At 34.7% G+C, this 20,115-nt stretch overlaps 1 protein-coding gene and 1 long non-coding RNA gene across 7 annotated transcripts in view; both read left to right on the top strand.

The window, feature by feature from the left end:
* Spec2 (CDC42 small effector protein Spec2) overlaps positions 1-7,125 on the top strand; it is a 155,274-nt gene extending 148,149 nt beyond the window's left edge. For all 6 annotated transcript variants that reach the window (XM_069844620.1, XM_069844619.1, XM_069844621.1 and 3 more), the window contains one exon: positions 1,433-7,125. In XM_069844620.1, coding sequence (XP_069700721.1) covers positions 1,433-1,441 — 9 coding nt within the window. In that variant the 3' untranslated portion in view covers positions 1,442-7,125. The remainder of the gene's footprint in view (positions 1-1,432) is intronic.
* A 4,234-nt stretch (positions 7,126-11,359) lies between these two features.
* The window catches only part of LOC138712680 (uncharacterized), a 253,862-nt gene continuing 245,106 nt past the window's right edge, over positions 11,360-20,115 (top strand). Inside the window, exon 1 of the long non-coding RNA XR_011335769.1 lies at positions 11,360-18,002. This is a non-coding gene — a long non-coding RNA (uncharacterized lncRNA). The remainder of the gene's footprint in view (positions 18,003-20,115) is intronic.

Genomic DNA, 20,115 nt, shown 5'->3' with positions numbered 1-20,115 from the left:
GCCAACATTGTACTTTCAATAATTGTAGCTTTTAAAATGATTCATGTTTATTTCATCATCCTTAATTAAAACGTTTCTATCATTTATCTTGTTTATATTATTTAGGTTATGTTATAGCTTCTGCTGTATGAGATTATGGATAGTCACGTATCAGAGATTGTTTAATATATATTGATAATTAAAGTGGAATGCAACTGTTTTAATAAAAATGGAACTGAATCAACAAAGCCTTCTTGACTAGTAATCGTCCACAGAGGTCAATGAAGATTATATAGTTAGCATAACTGGTGACAAAAGAACAGTTCGTCAATATACTACTGCCATCTAGCGGAATATTTGTAATGATGAAATGGTACAATAACACATTTTCAAGATAGTTTAGTATATATTATTTTATTGTATTAGAGTACTTTATTTCTTCTAATCGTGTAATAGACAATTAAATCCCACTGGAGTTTTGATTTTCTCTAGATAAATCAAAACCTCTAGTGAGATTAATGTTGATAGTGTATTAATATCAGCTACAGTTACAAAAAAACCTTCATTTTTTCTTTATAATGACCATAAAATTTTTGTAAACTATACATAATACTCTGTCTGAGAGAAATGGCAAAAAAAAAAAAAAAGAAAAAAAAAAGAAAGATGAATGGTTTCATTTGACTCTTCTTGGCATAAGCCACGTTTATTTTCCCCAGAACATTGTTGTAGCATAATCAGAAAAAAGATGCAAAGTCATCGAAATCTGGACCTTTGTGATAATCTTAGCATGCAGGCTTTCACGGCCAGTGTCTAGTTGAAATGGAGCTTTCGGGCTAAGATGCTGTGGTCTACTGGTGCAGATGTTACCAGCCATTTCGTTTACTACTACGGCAAACATCTTCAAAGGGTTAGGTATCCTCGGTCGAAGTCTACTGCTCGGGATACCTGTAGCAACTGATAACCTGACTGGTTGCTACAGGTATCCCGAGCAGTAGACAGGTATCCCGAGCAGTAGACTTCGACCAAGGATACCTAACCACTGAAGATGTCAAGATGTCTGCCTCAGTAGTAGATGAAACGTCTGGTAACATCTGCATCAGTAGACCATGGCATCTTAGCCCGAAAGCTCCGTTTCAACTTTGTGATAATGTTCATGATCAATTTCTTCTGCTACCTATGCATCTTTAGAAGTTTTCTTGGGCGTGATTACAATAAAATTTGTAAGGAAAGCCATTTATCTTCATTAGCTATTAGAATTTCATTTCGAATTATTCAAACGTTCCCTTTGAAAATTCGAATTAAAAGGCCTCTTACGTTTTAACATTGATTTAAATACTAATTTGAGGGGAAAATAATATTCTAATTAGCACTGAACCTTTGATTTCTTTTGCTTTTTCTTCTGTCCATATAGCAGCTGATGTTGATTTGATTAGCATGTTCTGTTCTGTTTCAGGCGTGCTAAGCAGCGATGAACGATGACTGAGAGTGTGAGTGCAAGTGTACCTCGGACCACAGTGCAGCCGGTGTACAGTGTGTGCAAGTGAGGAGTGTAAATACAAGCCAGCAGTGCGTTGTACATAAACGTCTTCCTGCGTGCACAAGCCAATGACGACGATCTTCCCTTATTCGCGTTGCCATATGAACAAGTAAAATTCATTATTCATTTGTTATCCCATTCTGTCAGGAATGACGTAATGATGGGTTGTGAGCAGGTTGTAGACTCAGAAACAATCAGTGTGCGTTCACAAAGTTACTTCTGATTTCTTGTAAATTACAGTGTTTTCAGTTATCAAAAGGTTGTACATATGTCAGCTGCTTTTCCTCTTGTTTGGCACCATTTCATTGAAAAATTAGTAATGTAGGAGCTGGAGTTTTTGTCTTCCTCATCATAGTAGGTATTCAGAATCTAAATAAGAGACTGTTGCAACATTTAACTCCAGGAAAATATGAGGAACTTCTAAGAGAGAAATTCCATCTCAGAGCATATCGTCGGTTTATGAGCAAAACATATTAAGCAAAAAATAAAGGGTGCGGCAAAACATCCTCCCTAATTTAAAATTTAAATAAAGAACAGATGGATCAAAATAAGGAAACTGTATTAATATGAATTATATCTAAACAGTGGGAAATTTAGCTTTACATGCGTTGCCATAGCGATATCAAATGACATGTGCAAAACAACAAGAATTGAATAGGACATGAATACACGGAATTAACATTCAATTAGTGCAAATTGTAATCTGTAACGAATTCCAACTGTGCCGTGGACGGGTGAAGAACGTGCTTACGCTGTGGTATCGTTTCTGGTAAATGGTAATTCCGTTGTCGCTGTTCAGATGTTTCCCGGACGCTTAATTTCTTCACGTGGCGACGTCCCCTGGCCAGCACGATCACCAGATCTTGCACCCTGTGATTTTTTCTATGGGGGCACCTTAAGGCTGAGGTGTTCAAACATCGGCCGAGGACTTTGCCAGACCTAAGAAATGCAATACAGGAAGAAATTGCTCTTATTCCTCAAGAAATGCTAGTTAGTGTGATTCAGAATTTCTGAAGTCGCATTCAACAATGCATTGATAGTGAAGGACACTACTTGAGAGACACGCTATTCAAAAAATGAAAAATTCCCACTGTTAAGATCCCATTCATATTAATAAAGTTTCCTTATTTTGATCCATCTGTCTTTTATTTAAACTTTAAATTAGGGAGGATGTTTTGCCGCACCCTTATAACTTCTGAGAGAAAGATGTATGTAATTACAATATTGTTAGAAATTTCAGGGACACCTTATAATTCTTATAAAATGCTGCCCTGGCCTTAAATATTATTAGAGAAACTAACAATGTTTTTAATTGTTGATTAACAATAGCAAAGACTAACTTTTTAGTGCAATTTCGGTATATATATATATATATAAATGACTGTTAGTGCTTATAGAGAATTTATATATAATTTTTTCAAACAAATTTTAAAAATCTTAGCTCAGTTGGTAGAGCAGCTGGCTACGGACTGGCAGGTCCGGGGTTCGATCCCAGGTGGTGACAGGATTTTTTCTCGTTGCCAAACTTTCAGAACGGCCCCGAGGTTCACTCAGCCTCCTATAAAATTGAGTACCGGGTCTTTCCCGGGGATAAAAGGCGGTCAGAGCATGGTGCTGACCACACCACCTCATTCTAGTGCCGAGGTCATGGAAAGCATGGGGCTCTACCTCCATGCCCCCCAAGTGCCTTCATGGCATGTTACGGGGATACCTTTACCTTTACCTTTTTACATTTTCATCTAAATCGAATCAGGTTATTGGATTCTGCTAAATGTTTATTGTGCAATAAAGAAGATGCCATGGACATGGAACATCTAAAAATCTGAATATCTGGATAATTTTATGGACCTTACATCTGAATATTGGGAAGCAAGAAGGAGAACGACTTCACTGTTAAATATTGAGCATTAGATACACACACATTTTCAGTATTAAAGTTGAAAATGAATCAGTAACTAATTGGTGCACAATTCTCAGCTGTTGCTGGATGATGCAGGATATATTCCTCTTTAAATTAGTAAAGATCAAATATTTATAAAAGAATGGAGAAATTTTGTTATTGGCCAGTACATCTGTAACTGTTGAATGGAACTGCGTTCCTTGGGTTCACAGTGGTAGAGAAGATGCAGCTGTGCAACTATCATAGCTGTAACTGCCTTCATTCAGTAGTTACAGGTGAACCAACTAATAACAAAATTTCCCCATCTTTTAAAACTTCAAACCTTAGAAACTGCTAGGACATTCATAAAGAATTTTTTTTTTACAAATATTTGATCTTTACTAGTTTAAAGAGTAATATATCCTACATCATTCAGCAACAGTTAAGAATCGTGACCAATTAGTTTTCATTCATTTTCAACTTTAATATTGAAATGTAAGATTTTTTATTTTGTTTCAAAAACTTATAAATTCTCTATAAGGAGTAACAGTCATTATATAAATACCGAATTTGCATTAAAAAAATCAGTCTTTCTTATTGTTAATCTACAGTTAAAAATATTGTTAGTTTCTCTAATAATTTAAGGCCAGCATTTTATAAGAATTATAAGGTGTCCCTAAACTTTCTAGCAGCACTGTACATAATGTATGTGTATAAACTTAAAATTTGAAAATAAAATACACATAAAGAAAAACAACTTTCTAAAAATAATATCTTAAAAACATTAAAACAACCTTTTTCTCATCAGTAGTATCTTTGACTTAATATGTTTTGCTTGTAAACAAACAATATACTACCTCTTAAAAGTACAGTATAAATAAAAAGTATCTTATTCTTACACTGTTGAAGCTGTTATATTACTAACCATCAGTTTATTTCTATTAATCAAATTTAGAAAGGACATTTAATGATACAGATTGGAAAGCTATAATTGCAAAGGTTGTGTTCATACAAATTAATGTTTTAGTTTTCTGAATGCAACATATCCTCTTTGTTTCTTGCAGAGTGGAAACACTCATTTTGGTCTGAAAATTTTTTTCGTTTCTTCACACATACTATATAAAACCAAACAATAACATTACTTTACCAATAATCATGCACAGCTATTGCTCAGGAATAAAATTACTTTTAACTAAAACAGGACAGCTAGAGATTTAAAATTGAATGACTTTATCTTATTGTATCTTATCATAAGTCTACAAACAAGATCTGCACAAACAATAAGATAAGACTGCTACAAGGCATAAGATACCGAGTTGATGATTTAGAATGCATCATTTTCAAAAAATAATAACATACACATGCAGTGCACTGTTGGAGCAATATCTTGTGTTTTTTATATTTCTAAACTGTATAGTCACTGTTATTTATTTTATACACTGATTGATTTCTTGAATATTCCTTTATGAAAATGTATTTGTCAGTATGACGTGTGTGAATGTAGAAAGAAATTATGGAAAAATAGCTGGCGGTATGTGTAACCTTTTGATATGGAATAATAATATAAAATGTAATTTGATTAATTTACAAGGAATTGGAAGTTCCTTTCTGAATACTTCTTGTATATTTATTATAAAAACACTGACTTCTTGAAGAAGTTAATATTTGCACGTATAATTTTTTTGTTTTTGTCTGTTTAATTTGTTGTTATGAAAGAATCGATATTTTAATTTTCTTAAGTACAGTAGAACCTCTTTAATCTGGACTAATTGCGGACTAATTTTTCCGGATTAACTGAAATAACCTAAAAGAACAGTAGAAATTGCATCAAATCTCCATTTACAGCAACAAAACATGTTTGTTATACATGAAATGGCATGTAGACTTAATATGTATTATAATAAAAGAATGAGATACCTCTGATACAGCATCTGAATAGAAATGTCCCATTTCAAAAGGGAAACAAACAACTCAAAATCTAAAAGTTTTGATAAACTTGCATTTTAAAACTTTATGTTGCTGTGAAAAATCCAAGGATCATTGACATTACTTCAAATTCTGATAATGATGTTTTTATATTATTATTATTATTATTATTATTATTATTATTATTATTATTATTATTATTATTATTATTACAATCAGAAAACTACAAAAATACATATTAAATATAATACAAACAAAAATACATTAAAAACTTTTATATACATCAAACAAGAATGAACATGTCAAATATTTAAACAAAACAGAAATATAAATTAAAGAATAATTTACCCCCATATGAGCAAACGCTACTGATCGGGAATTCAAAACTGCACTGTAGATACGCAGAAAGAAGAAGAAGAAGAAGAAGAAATAAACAATATAAGCAATAAAATAGCACAGATTTAAATTTGAAATTACAGTGTGTTAATTGGATTTTTCACAGCAACATAGATCTTTAAGGGCCGTATTCATAGACATTCTTAGCGTGGGCTCCCGATGGATGATCAGCTAACTAACGTTTTTCGTATTCATAAACCAGTGTTAGCGATATGATGTGATATGAATCCTGTACAAGTAATCAGTCAATAGCTGGGGCTAGTTTAGCACGCTTGTAGCGCGGGCTAGCGAAATGTCTATGCATAGCACCCTAAAATGCAGTTTTCTCAAAACTTTATATTTTGAGTTGTTTCGCTTTTTAACTGGCCCATCGATATAACCAATGAGATTGTTGACTTCCAGCCACAATCAAAACCCCGCATTTTCCATTTTATGCAAGTTTTATTTCGTTTTAGTTCTTTTATGTCCAGTTTAAGCTTAGTCCGTTTCATAGGGTTATGGATTAACGAGGTTTTACTATACTTCTGTCAATGCAAGTGTTACAGAAATTCACAGCAAAGCAGATGAGTGTTGTATTGTAATTTTGATGCACGACATCGGTTCTGCCATGTTTGCATTTCTTTGTAATATTATATTTAAATAATTTCACGAAAGGTATAATTGTGGAGATTATAAAATGTTGTGCTGTACTGTCACTTGACGATCCAGTAACAGTAGAAAGTCCATTGCAGCTTGCTAGGAGCTGATCTGTAGAACTGCACTTTTGAAACGAGTTGAAGTGCTAAGTTCACTTAACTTGTGTTTTACAATTATACTGTAAAGAATATTTAATCGAATCTATCTATGCAGTCTGGTAACGTGTGCACACTTGGTCGCACAACAATATTTGTGAATAAATAGTGCACAAATGAATGATACTAATATTATTTACATATACAGTACTGGAAAGATTCTCAGGCATATGGAGTTTACATGTAAAAATACTTATCTTCCAATCTGTGAATCATACTTGTCCTCTGAAGTGATAAGTGTATTTAAGATATCACTTTGGGTGTTCTGGGTATAGGGGCAAGTGAGAGACAGGTCACTATAGTAAGAACAAATAATATCCCTTAAAATTTTGTATGTTACATAAAAGTGATTTTGTATACAGTTTTTCTCTTGTGGAACAGTATTTTCTTTCGCTGTTATTTATGCATTTGACGATTGTGGCATTTGAACAGCTAAATTATTTCAGTTTTGTGTTATTTCTTGGATGCATGAATTATGTAACAACTGGATTTTGATTTGCTTGGATATAATCTCAGTTTGTTTACTTATTTTTGTATCGGTTACATTGAAATGCATCCTTCCCTGTTAATGTATAAACATAGTCTTAAATATAATTAAAATGTCTTTTGTTTAATAATTTTGTATTATTTTTATTTTACATTCTCATTTGTTTGTAATATTTATTTTAGATATGAAAAAAGATTAGAATCTTGCGTCAGATGTTATTCCAAGATGGAGTTGTGTAGCCAACATAAATCAGCTAATTTCCCTGTAACAATATTTTGTTAAACAATTGCCTACATGATCCACAAATTTACCATAGTAGTACTGTAGTTCTTAATTCCACACTAGATGACTCTGGACATGAATTATTTCATTCACACTCATTTTTGATCCTCAAGGGTTGAATGGGTATCATGCTTGTCTCTGGACTCAGGGTACACGACTTCGATGCTTGTTGAAGATACTAAATTCTTACATAGATAGAAATCACAAGCATGACTTTTATTAATTAAGAAGTAAAGCTATCTGTCGCACACAGTTGACTTACTACATGTAAAATTTCTAAAAGCAAAATTCTTTATGCATGCACGCCAAAATGTTTGTGGATATCTCTAATTGAGGACAATGGGAATAGTCTATCCATTATAAATTTTACATCTGTGCCTTTATGTGCTGTACATTTACAGCATGGGTTTCTGAGCTTTACTTCAATTATGAAGTAACTCACACTAAGGTTTTGATCACTCTCAGCCAAGTTCGAACCTACGAACCTTAGGTAAAATACCAAAAATGGTACCCACTGGTTGAACACAGATGACTTGATAGCACTGGTACAGATAATTTTACATAAATTCTGTCACAGGCAATTTAATGGATAAAAATAATATGGTTGGAGATTTTAAAATTTTCTTTTAATGTCTTTTAACTACACATATCTCACAATGGCCACCTTTTGCAAGCAAACATGCTTGAATTTGACCAGTTATCTATTGCAGCACAGATGACTTCAATTGAAAAATCCGCACTGGCTTCAAACTTTCCAGATTGGGGTGTATTTTCTTGCAGACAGTGCCCTCAAGTACTGACCACAGTTTGAAGTCCAGTTTGGGACTATCAGGGAGGCCAGTATCCAGTTGAAGCCATGATACCCAATTCCAGAGGTAGCCATGGCAACCACTTAGATAGGTATTTATTTCTCCTCAATCGAAAAACTCATTCTTCATAATTAAATATCTGTGTTAGTGCAAACTAATATTTACAATCTAATAATTAATTCTAAAGTATGAAAAAAGCAATGGTGAATTCTTTAGAATAGATTTGAGTTAACTTTTTTTTGTCTACTGTTGTTGAAAAGCATAAAACGAAAAGTTTGTATTGTTTTGAAGGTTGGACTTATTTTTATTTTCACGTGAGAAATCAGGGGTGAGAGAAAAGAGAGATAGTGCTCACTGGTATCAATACACTACGGCATTCGCAAAGTAATATCAACATAGTTACTATTTCACAGTAACGGTCTTGCTAATAAAAACTCTTATACAGATACGATGAAAGAGTAAAGGAACGTATGATGATGCAGAATATATGCATGGAAATATCATATGTACTTCGGTATACACTATTTTTTTTCATGGAGTGCAGTTTCATAGAAAGGACTTTGCCGACAGACCTTCTACTGCCCCCTACTAATTGGTTGTCATAAATAAATGTCTTCCTTACTGTGACGGAAATCTTGTCTTCTCTTGTTAGTAACCAATCACAACCCTCGTTCAGAAGAATTGACAGGTGCCCGTCAAATCCACGTGGAGGCAGAGTTGCCGCATCTTTTCCGAATTCAAGAATCCCGTCAGTTTCACTGCATAATTTCGAAGGTCATCAGGATTGTGACAACTGTGCAATGTTGGGACTAGGGGACAGGATGGAATTGTCAGAGTTGTTTGTGTAGGAAGTCATAAATCTGTAAGTGGGTGTTCAAAGGAGCCACCGAACTGCACTCCTTGAAATAAAATAAGATATACATTAAAATAATATATATCTTATACAGATGTTTAACTGTTGTAAACTTACACAGCGAATAGCTCGTTTATAAGTCTTGTGTAAATTCCTTACTAATAATCACTACATATGTCGTGTATAAAAATGCAACTATTATGGAACTGTGTTATACTACTAGGTTCAAAAAGTTCCCGGAATTTTACTACCATTTTTCGTATTAATATATAACAAGGGATATTATACATTTGTTTTGTTGGTAACATTCATGATGTCATTTCCTTAAAGTTTGTTGATAATGGCGATTGTTGGTTTTGAGTTGTAGGGAATTGTTTATCATAGTGTTTTGTTTGTTCGTCGCATTTTGTAATTATGTCCACAGAGCAAAGTACAAACATCAAGTTCTGTGTTTTGCTGGGGACATGATCGATATGGCTGATGAAGATGGTGATTTCTTAAACAAAATGAAACTGGTGCTACTTTTACGACCCAGTCCCTAAACGACAGTCATGTGAGTGGAAATCGAAAACATCTCCTCGGAAGCAAAAATTTCCTAGGGACACTTCCAAAGGCAAAGTTATTTTAAATGTTATGTTTTATTTAACGACGCTCGCAACTGCAGAGGTTATATCAGCATCGCCGGATGTGCCGGAATTTTGTCCCGCAGGAGTTCTTTCACATGCCAGTAAATCTACTGACATGAGCCTGTCGCATTTAAGCACACTTAAAGCAAAGTTATGTTGGAAGTTTTCTTCGACTCTCAGGGTCTCATGCACCATGAGTTCATTCCAGAAGGCCGTACTGTAACGAAAGAATTTACGTAGAAACCCTCCGTCGCCTCTGGGACGCAGTGAGAAGGAAACGTCGAGAAAAGTGGGTAGAAAACAACTGGTTCCTTATGCATGACAATGCACCTGCTCATCGCGCAATTATTGTAAAGAATTTTCTTGCCAGGCACAACATAACTGCTTTGGATCACCCACCATACTCTCCTGATCTCTCACCACCTGATTACTTTCTGTTTCCCCGTCTGAAAAGTCATCTGAAAGGACGGAGATTCAATGCTGAAGAGGTTATCGCAAACGCGACGAGAGCACTAAGACGGGTTTCACAAAATGGCTTCCAGGCCTGCTTCCAGGAACTCTACACGCGTTGGCAAAAGTGTGTTGTTGCGGAAGGCAACTATTTTGAAGGAAATGCTGTGGAATAGTGTTTAAGGTACGTTGTTTCTATGATACTAGCAAATTCCGGGAACTTTTTGAACCTAGTATGTAGTTTCGTCATTATTTTATTACGAAAGATAAAAGTCGTGAGTTTCTTTATTCCATCGGACAGTGTGCGCTAGTGCGCTGCACTAAGTATGGATAGTACAACAGGGCCAGATCAATTACCACACTACATTTTGATCAAAGAATACAGCTAGAGCAATATTCTAATTATTCTATACTCTTTGTTTTGTTGTTCTGTGGTTACAAGGCAACCATCATCATAAAATGACAATTGATACGAACAGCTGTTAGAGAATCGCCATTTTTTTTTTCTGTATACAACGCTTAAACAGGGGGTTTTGTGTATAAAACTACTGCAAAACAATTCCCATGTATAGTTACACACTGCTTATATATCCATCACTTATGCATGGTTTTTTTTTTTTTTTTTTTTTTTTTTTTTTTTTTTTTTTTTTTTTTCCAAATTCAAATTTATTCACAAACATTTGAATATAAACCCCTAAAAGTCCTAAAGTGAATTTTATAAAGTCCTAAATCTCTCTTTTTTTAGCATCTAGAAATCCGTTTCCTATTAATCAGGCATGTTTTCAAAGGAGAAACTGTAATAATCAAACAACTTGAATCGTCAAATAATAGAATAACATTGACTGATTTCCTACAACTTGCCGAAAATTTGTCGCAAAAGTTTACTAAATCAGAGAAACATTTTGCTGCTGAAATAACAAAACAGAAATTGAAAAGTGTTTTGGAGAAAAACCCTGGATATTCAGCGATTTTTAATACAAGGAATGTTATGCTAGGTAAAAACTTTAATATGACATACATGTGATACACATTACTTCCGTTTCATTACATGAGTAACGTCCTGTGCTGTGAAATATAGTTTTCAAAATATAAAATTTGTTTAGATAATAATTGAATTTTTTTCGATATTTTACGAAAGTATGAGCATATGCTCGTGCTCGGGTACAGTCCAGTAGTCTACATAAATTTTACGGAGCTCAATAATAATGTTGATGTTAGAAATAATAATAATAATAATAATAATAATAATAATAATAATAATAATAATAATAATAATAGAATTTCCATGACGGAGATGATGCAAAGATAATAATACAAATTAATTCATTAATAATAATAATAATAATAATAATAATAGTAATAAAACAAAAATATTTACAATAATAAAATAAATACTAAGACGGATAAAATAAAATATAAAACCACTAGCGAGAGTTAACACAACTTAAATAAGCATATAATAACCAGAAAGAAAAAAAATGAACTCGAAAATCAACAGAAAAGTTCGATGTTATTAGTGAAGTTTTCTGTCCCAACTCTACATAAGTCTTGTATAAAAATTGTACTCGGTTTATTAGTAAGACCGTTAATCTATTTAGGTTACTTTTGGCATTACATACTTCAAATATAGTTCCCTATGGTGTCAACAATACATCACCAAATTCTTGGAAGATCGCAGACTCCATCTGCAGTATCATTTCTGGATATCTCTCTCACTGCTCGATCTAGGATTGTTTGGATGTCAATTCTTGTGTGAAAGCGAATGTCTTTCTTCCATCCATCTTGCTATAGTTCTGTATGGTAGGACTTCTCTCCTACAAGTTTTTTTGTATTTCCCTAAAGCACCAAGTTGTATTTTTTCTTTTGCGACTTGCATTTTTATGAAGCTCCTACTGGACATTTTTTAGAGCTGTATTACTTACTACAAATCAGAAACAGTCCCTGTATTTACAAAATATGCTACTTCGAGACTTCCAATATTGCAGATTTATGAAACAATCGCTGCCCTGTTACGTCCTACAAGTTTCCAGTGGTCACCGCTAGGAGCTCTGATATACAGCATTGTTGTGTCATTACTTATCGAATGCCCTAGTAAATGACGGAATCCGTATAAGTGAGATATCAGTTATGTGGATGTTTTGTCATCCTGATATTTCATCTAGAGATTAAATTAGTTTTGATCTTTCAAACGTTTTGAACTACACAACTAGGGTTCCCAACCTTCCCGTATCTCCTGCATTTGCCCCTTATTAAACATTTGATTTTGCTGTGAGTGATGATTGTTTATATGATAAATTTTGTTGTTCAAGAGATGCATTAAAATTTGCAGTCTTTATAGAAAGTAATTATCATCATCATCTGGCACTACAACCCTAGGTGGTACAACAGTCCTCCATTCTGCCTTATCTTCAGTCTTCTTTCTCCAACCCCTCACTCCCATTATTTCTAGGTCCCTGATGACCCCATCCAGCCATCTCTTCTTAGGTCTTCCTTTCCTTCTATTGTGGACTTTCAGTTGATTGATTTCTTCATTATAACGTATCTGCCATTCGTTGTTTTCATATACTGGTCCGTATATTCTTCTTAGAATTTTTCTCTCGAAACACCGTAGGAGATCTTCTTCTCCTTTAGTTAATGTCCATGCCTCAGATCCATTTGTTGTTACCGGTCGAACTAAAGTGTGATATATGTTTAGTTTGGTTCTTGTAATTAGCCAACTGCTAAGCAATTTAACATTCACAAAGTATCCTCTGTTACCTAAGTGTATTCTATCCTTAACAGTTACGCTCATATCGCAGTTGTAATCGATTATGGCGCCCAAGTATTTAAATTGTTTAACTGCTTCAAACGTCATATCTCCTACTGATATGTTTTGAGGAATGTTTCTAGTTTTGGCGGTAGGCATTACTATATACTTAGTTTTCTCTTGATTAATCATTAATCCCATTAGTTGGGCTGCATTAGAAAGTTTATAGAAAGTAATGCTTGCCAGAAATGGTTTTAGTGCTCACCCATCTAAAATCAAGTCATGTTAATGTTAAAAAATTTGGAAAAAAAAAAACTGGCTAGTATTGTTCTAAGCTTACCAAGTAGTAACGCGCATACAAAGACGATGTTTTATTTCATGAACAATAATTGGGAAGATGTTCGAAACAGGAGCATGACACATCTAATCAAATCAGAGCTGCAAACTGTAGTCTAATTCTAATTCAACTATTACACAAGACAAAATCAGTCTCAAAATACTCTTAATTTATATATATAATTTTAATGTACCGAAGTACATATGATACTTCAATGCAGATATTCTGCGTCATCATACGATGAAAGAGTAATGGAACAGAGAGTCGACCTGGTTGGCTAGTTGGTATAGCGCTGGCCTTCTATGCCCAAGGTTGCGGGTTCGATCCTGAGCCAGGTCGATGGCATTTAAGTGTGCTTAAATGCGACAGGCTCATGTCAGTAGATTTACTGGCATGTAAAAGAACTCCTGCGGGACAAAATTCCGGCACATCCGGCGACGCTGATATAACCTCTGCGGTTGCGAGCGTCGTTAAATAAAACATAACATTTTTTTGGAACAGAGAAAAATTCTCTCCAGCACCGGGATTTGAACCCAGGTTTTCAGCTCTACATGCTGATGCTTTATCCACTATCCATCGGATCCCGGCCAACTAGTCACTCATAACGAGTGCACCTCAGCACATGTGTGGACTTCAGTCCTACGTTCATAGACATCTGTGACGTAGTGCAGAGGGCGGCCACTAGAGGGAACCCAACAGTTGGAACTTAATCTGAGACGATTCTGTCCGATGCCGGGGTGGTATCCGGTGTGTCTTAGTGGATAAAGCATCAGCATGTAGAGCTGAAAACCCGGGTTCAAATCCCGGTGCCGGAGAGAATTTTTCTCCATTCCATTACTCTTTCATCGACTCTTAATTTAAGCCTAGCTGGCGAAGTGTAGAACACAGTTGTTTTTCAGTAACTGAACCGAATAATTTGTCTATTTTATATGTGAAATTTTGTCGATTCCATAGTCTCCTGTATTTTCTTCAACAAAAGTTGGCAACCCTATTCACAACTGTGAGTAGCAAGTCTGAACTCCACAACAGAAAATTGTAGAAGATGTGGTGTGAACATGTAGGCCAGCAATACATGGAGAAAACAAGATTATCTTAGCAATCATTATTTTACAAGCCTTGGGTAGGAAGTGCAGGAGAGAATGATTTGAATCTTTTAAGGTGACCTTACCATTCACCGGGTATAATGCCCTGCAATTTCTTTTTGTGAGGTTATGTAAAAGAAACAGTGTTTGTCCCACCCTTACCACACAGTCTTGCTGAGCTGAAGCTGCAGATTACCAGACCTGTTGACAGCATTGATGGTTCTATGCTGAGAAGAATATGGGGACAGTTTCATTTTGGTTTAATAATGTGTGAATTATTAACATTTTTGTAAATTTAAATTATTTTTTTAATCGCTATTATTTTTACAGATTTTAATATTTTTCCCTGAAATTCCATTTTTATAACTTCCAACACCCCAAAACAAAACTTTTTATTCAGTGTTTTCATTTATTTTACCCTCCCGCTTCCCAAAAAACCAGCTAAAAAATTGGCAACTCCTGGAAAAAAAAAATTGAGACTTAAAGAAACTCCTGATAGTGTGTTTTCTTACACATACATGGAAGAAGTTTCATAAAAGACAAAATCATTCATGTACTACAAATTTTGTACGAGAAATAGCATTTTTAGCAAAGCACAATGTGCAAAAAACAAAAAAAAAAGTTTGAAATTTTAAATTAATATAAATGCAGAATATGCCTGTAAAAAAATGGCTTCCGAAACATACATAAGCGCATGAAAATTGTCCGAGAGCTTCCTTAGACCATAAACAAATTTTTAATGCTAAACACTAAAAATGTGACATTTTGACCAAACAGGACAAATTTTCACCTAAATGTGCCCTTAAAATTTTTGTGAGATTTGCCTCTTTCTTCTAAAGGTTTTTCGAGTCTGAGTAAAATAAAACATTTGTAGTAATTAAAGGAAATTGTCAAAATCTTTTGTGCTTATGGTGTATTTCTCACTTATACCATTCCATAAAACTCACAGCTAGATACAAGCAAGAAATGCATTTAAATGTATCAGAAATTTAATGAAAGGGCATGATGATGTAAAAATTACATCCAACAGTAGGAATTAGAAAAGATAAAGATATCTCCTTCAGATACCACAAAGGCACATGGGGCAAGAAGGTAGAGCTTCATGCTTTCGTGATCTCGACACTACTAGAACGAGATGGTGTAAACAACACCATGCTTCAGTAAGCTTTCAGATATGGTGCTGAATTTGATACCTAGGAGGCTGAGCACATCCCAGAGCCATTCTGGAAGTTCAGCACTAGAAACATCTGCCATCAGCTGGGATTGAACCTGGAACCTTGCAGTACGTAGCCAATTGCTCTACCAATTCAGCCACGAGAATAGAAAATAATGAAGCAAAAAAAAAAAATGAGTGAAAGTGCTGAGATTCGAAGCAATTCCCTCTTGAATACAGAAGATACATCTGTGGAATTGGCTATAAGTCTAATTTGGATGGGCCATAGCAAAGAGGAAGTGATGTAAACTCTTTTGTGAATAAGATCAGTCTGCATTTGTTTTCCTGTTGTCATAGCAACAGTCTATTTTACATTTTGTTTTGTTTTGTTTTGTTTTTTAAAGTAACTTTAAGGGTATGTGAGTGATATTTCCCAATTTTCAATTATGTTTTTACCTCTAAAATATTTAATCTTTTCTCTTTAAAAAATATGTTATATTTTTCTAATATGTCATGTTTAAAGTAACTCGCGAACATTTTTAAAAGACAGTGGCACAGCAATTAAGTGGCTAGTACAGAACTTTGATCTTATTTTTCTCTCTTTTCAATTCTAAACGTTTTCCCATATAATAGTATTTATTTATTATGACCCCTAGGTTCCAGATGATAATACCCAAAACAAATAAACATTAATTTTACAAAAAATTTAAAATCTTAATATAAATATAAATGTAAATGAAAAGAACAAAATATTAATTAAAGTAAAAGTGGAATGTGCAGAGAGTCCTTGAAGATCTGTGTTGTGATGTTCTTCATAGTGCAGATCTTGCATCCCAGAAGCATTATCTGGTCGAAGGTGTATTTAGACAAAGATTCCCTGGCCCCAAAAAGAATTTCTGAAACTGACCAGTTGTTGAAACTTACACATAGATTTTAATGTCACTTACATATTATTACTGGACATTTGCACATGTTAAAGTACAGTGGTAACAAACATTTTTTCATATAAAAATCAGAAAAGTAAGGGTTTTCTTAAGATTTTTACACACAAAAAACCCCAAGCCAATGTACAGTAACAGCCCTGCATGTTTAAATTAACAGAGAAAGAAACGTATTGCTTCTGTTCTTAACGAAGTGCCATACTATGAATGATACGGTCTCAACAGGAGAGACTGCTAAGTTTTTACAAACTATTGGTAAATGGTCATTGCTACTACACTAAGATGATGGCACATCCATTTTTGTTTGTATGTGATGCAGCTAACTCGAAAGTAATAATTTTCTGTAGCCTAATGACATGGATAAGTCTCGCGCCGTGGCGTCGTGGTCTAAGGCATCCTGCCTAGGACTCGCGTTACAGAATGCGCGCTGGTTCGAGTCATCATGGGGGAAGAAATTTTCTCATGAAATTTCGGCCAGTGTATGGGACTGGTGCCCACCCAGCATCGTGATGCGCTTGGGGAGCTACGATAGGTAGTGAAATCCGGTTGCGAAAGCCAGCTATAACGGCTGGGAGGATCATCGTGCTAACCACATGATACTTCCATTCTGGGTGAATGATCGTCCACCTCTGCTTCGGCATATGGGCATGAAACCAGCAGCCGGCTGGTCGGTCTAGGACCTTCACGAGCTGTAGTGCCACGGGTTATTAACGACATGGATACTTCAATTAAAAGAGCAAATTCGTAACTGTTGAGGAAATTGAAGGTTCCAGTGTCATGTTTCTTCCCTATCTTCATGTTATGAACAGAATGAAGCATAAATATATTATACATAAGTAAATGTTGGAAGTTTTACATGATTTTAACTTATTTGAGCAATTGAACAGAATCAATAAGGAATATTTAGGATAGTACCACAGTCCAGTATATACTGGTACAGTCACGAAGCTCAATACATAGTAAATATTCATACATTTGATAGTTGCTCACCACTAGGATCGCTAATATCGCCTCATTACAGGCAATGCAAAATATTGCCGGCACAGTCTATTGTTTCTAGCACCCTCAAAACTCAAGCTTCCTGTCTGTATATAATAGACTATGATAGTACATTACCGGTATATTAAAGACAATGAGGGTAAGATTAAACATGTTTAATATTTTCTTATTGCATTTATCTAATAATTTCTAATAGCATTTTTTTGTTACAAGAAATTTTCCATTTTTATTATATATTTCATCTGTCTTTATTTCATTTTGTTTTAATTCCTTCTGTTACTTTCTTGTTATCATTTAAATGCCTGCCCCTTCTTTATACATTATTCTTATTCACTTTATTTTATTCTTTATTCCCTCCCCCCCCCCCACTTTCTTTTCTTCTCAACTTCTCCTTTAGGCTAGGAGACTTGTCATCTTTCAACAGAAATTGCCCTAAATTCAATTCGATATATCAATCAAGAGCAGAGATTATTGTAAACCAACTATAAACGTTGCTGCCAATGTGACAAATCGAATTTCTAAAGTCTGTCAGCTGATTTAAAAGGCGGGTTTCATAGAAGTGCTTGTGAGGTTATGTTACTCAGTGCGTGAAAATGTTTAATTTTATACCAAGTGATTGTGATTTTATGTGACCTGTTATATTTCTGTTCAGTGTTAACCTTTTTATTGCGTTTAACGTGATACAATACTGAAAATCATCTTTATTCAACGATATGAATCATCACCTAGGTAAGAACATAATCGTACAAGTTCACGTATGCATTTTTTTCATATATAACACAAAAGTTCGCATTTCTTTCATCCATATTTGTGCAAAATCAGTATATATGTAAGCTTCTGTCTAGTTCTTGATCACTATAATTGATTATAATTGTTATTATATTCTATTAATGTGAATGAAATTGGAGGATTATGTTATGGCTACATTAACAAATGACGTGTTACAAACATGGCTTTTAACTCTTTAGAGCTTTAAGATTCTGCAATTCTTTACTATAGCGTTACCATGTTAAGGTTTTGAGTCATAGGTAGCCTATCGTATACGAAAAAAAAAAAAAAAAATTGAGTGCCGACACCTATTTCACACCGAAAAATAAAGGTTGAAAGTTGCTGTGAAAGTGTTGGCTGGTGGAGAGGTGTGAGGGGAACAGGCGGAATCACTTGAGCGAGGTGGATGGAAGAGTTAGGCGACAGTGAGGGGAAGCACATACATTTCATTTCCGTGTGTTTCCTTACTATGACAGAGAAAACGCGAGTTTTCGTTCATTCATTCATTTATTTTATTCCATAGATCTTACATGAGCAATGAAGCTTTAAGATGTGGACCAAGTCAAAATTTTACAATATTACAATTACAATTTTTACAGATTTTTACAGTTTTACAATTTAGTAATTTCCTACAATTTTTACAATCTTGTGCAATTTTTTTACAATATTTTGGCGAGATGTAGTGAGATGAGGTGAGGTCCGAGGATTCGCCAAAAGATTACCCGGCATTTGCCTTTTGGTTGGGGAAAACCTCGGAAAAACCCAACCAGGTAATCAGATCAAAGGGGTTGATGCCGAGGACTCGCCATAGACCATCCGGCTTCAGGCCCATGACTGGGGAAAACCTCGGAAGAAACCAAAGACCAAAGGGGGATCCAACCCAAGCCCGAACGCAGCTCCGGATCAGCAGCCCAGCGAGTCTGCCGACTGAGCTACATCAATGGCTCTATTAAAACTATACAATACATAGCCAATCAGATTATTAAATTTACAAACGCAAACGATCATTCATCAGTCGAGCTATATGTATAATACAAAACAAGTAAGTTAATTAAATTTAAGGCATAAACAGTTCAATCAGTTGTGATATACAGAAATTGATAATACCCTACATATCATGCAAACTACTTCAAATTACAAACACAAACAATTTATCAATAGAGCTATACAGATTACTATTCAATTTAAAGCATATAAGGTCGAAACGATGACAGGTTAGGTTAGTTTAGGCTTTTGGTATACATTGGAAGGAAGGGCACATTTTTAGACATTTGTGAGTATATGCAAGGCATAGCAAAAGCCTAAACTAACTCAACCTAACCTGTCACTGATTGCCAAAGTGAGTTTTCGTAAGGTTGAATCAGTGTCAGGTTGAAAGTCTTTTGATATGCCTTGGAAGAAAGGGCACATAGTTGGAAAATTATGAGTATATGCAAAATCCTAAACTAACCTAATCTGGAAAGGATTCGATCTTACGAAAACTCTTCTTTTCTCTGTGATCAGTAAGGAAACGGACAGAAATGAGTTGTATATGCTGACCTTAATGCTGCCTACCCCTTCCACCTCGATGGAGTAATTCCTCCTGTCCGCATTTCTTCACAGCAACTTTGACCCTCATTTTGGGTGTGAAATTTGCGTCAGCACTCATTTTTCTCTTTACGATATAATATATAACTCGTCTAGGACTCAAGAATGTAAAAACATTTGTACCTTAACATGGTAACGCTATAGTAAAGAAGTACTTAATCTATTTTTTTTATATGCAAGGACTTGGAGTTGTTACTTATAGTGGAGATTCATCTGCAAGTTGGCGATATTCATATGTTTACTTGTCATAATCTAAGTAAATGGTATTTCACACCAATACTTACACTCCGTTTTTCAGTAAAATGAAACAAAGCTTCAATTCCATTTGGATTTAATGTTGTTGCGAATACATGAAACTTTTGGTGAATCTTTGACCCCTAGAACCTCACACGAGAGATAAAAATGTACTTAAATCATTAAAAATAACATCAAAATAATTGTAGCACCATTCTGGAGATACAATGTGGTCACTGTGAAAGCTGTAATC

This window comes from Periplaneta americana, chromosome 2, assembly GCF_040183065.1.
Source record: "Periplaneta americana isolate PAMFEO1 chromosome 2, P.americana_PAMFEO1_priV1, whole genome shotgun sequence".
NCBI classification, from domain to species: Eukaryota; Metazoa; Arthropoda; class Insecta; order Blattodea; family Blattidae; genus Periplaneta; species Periplaneta americana.
This window is presented reverse-complemented; position numbering and strand designations above follow the sequence as displayed.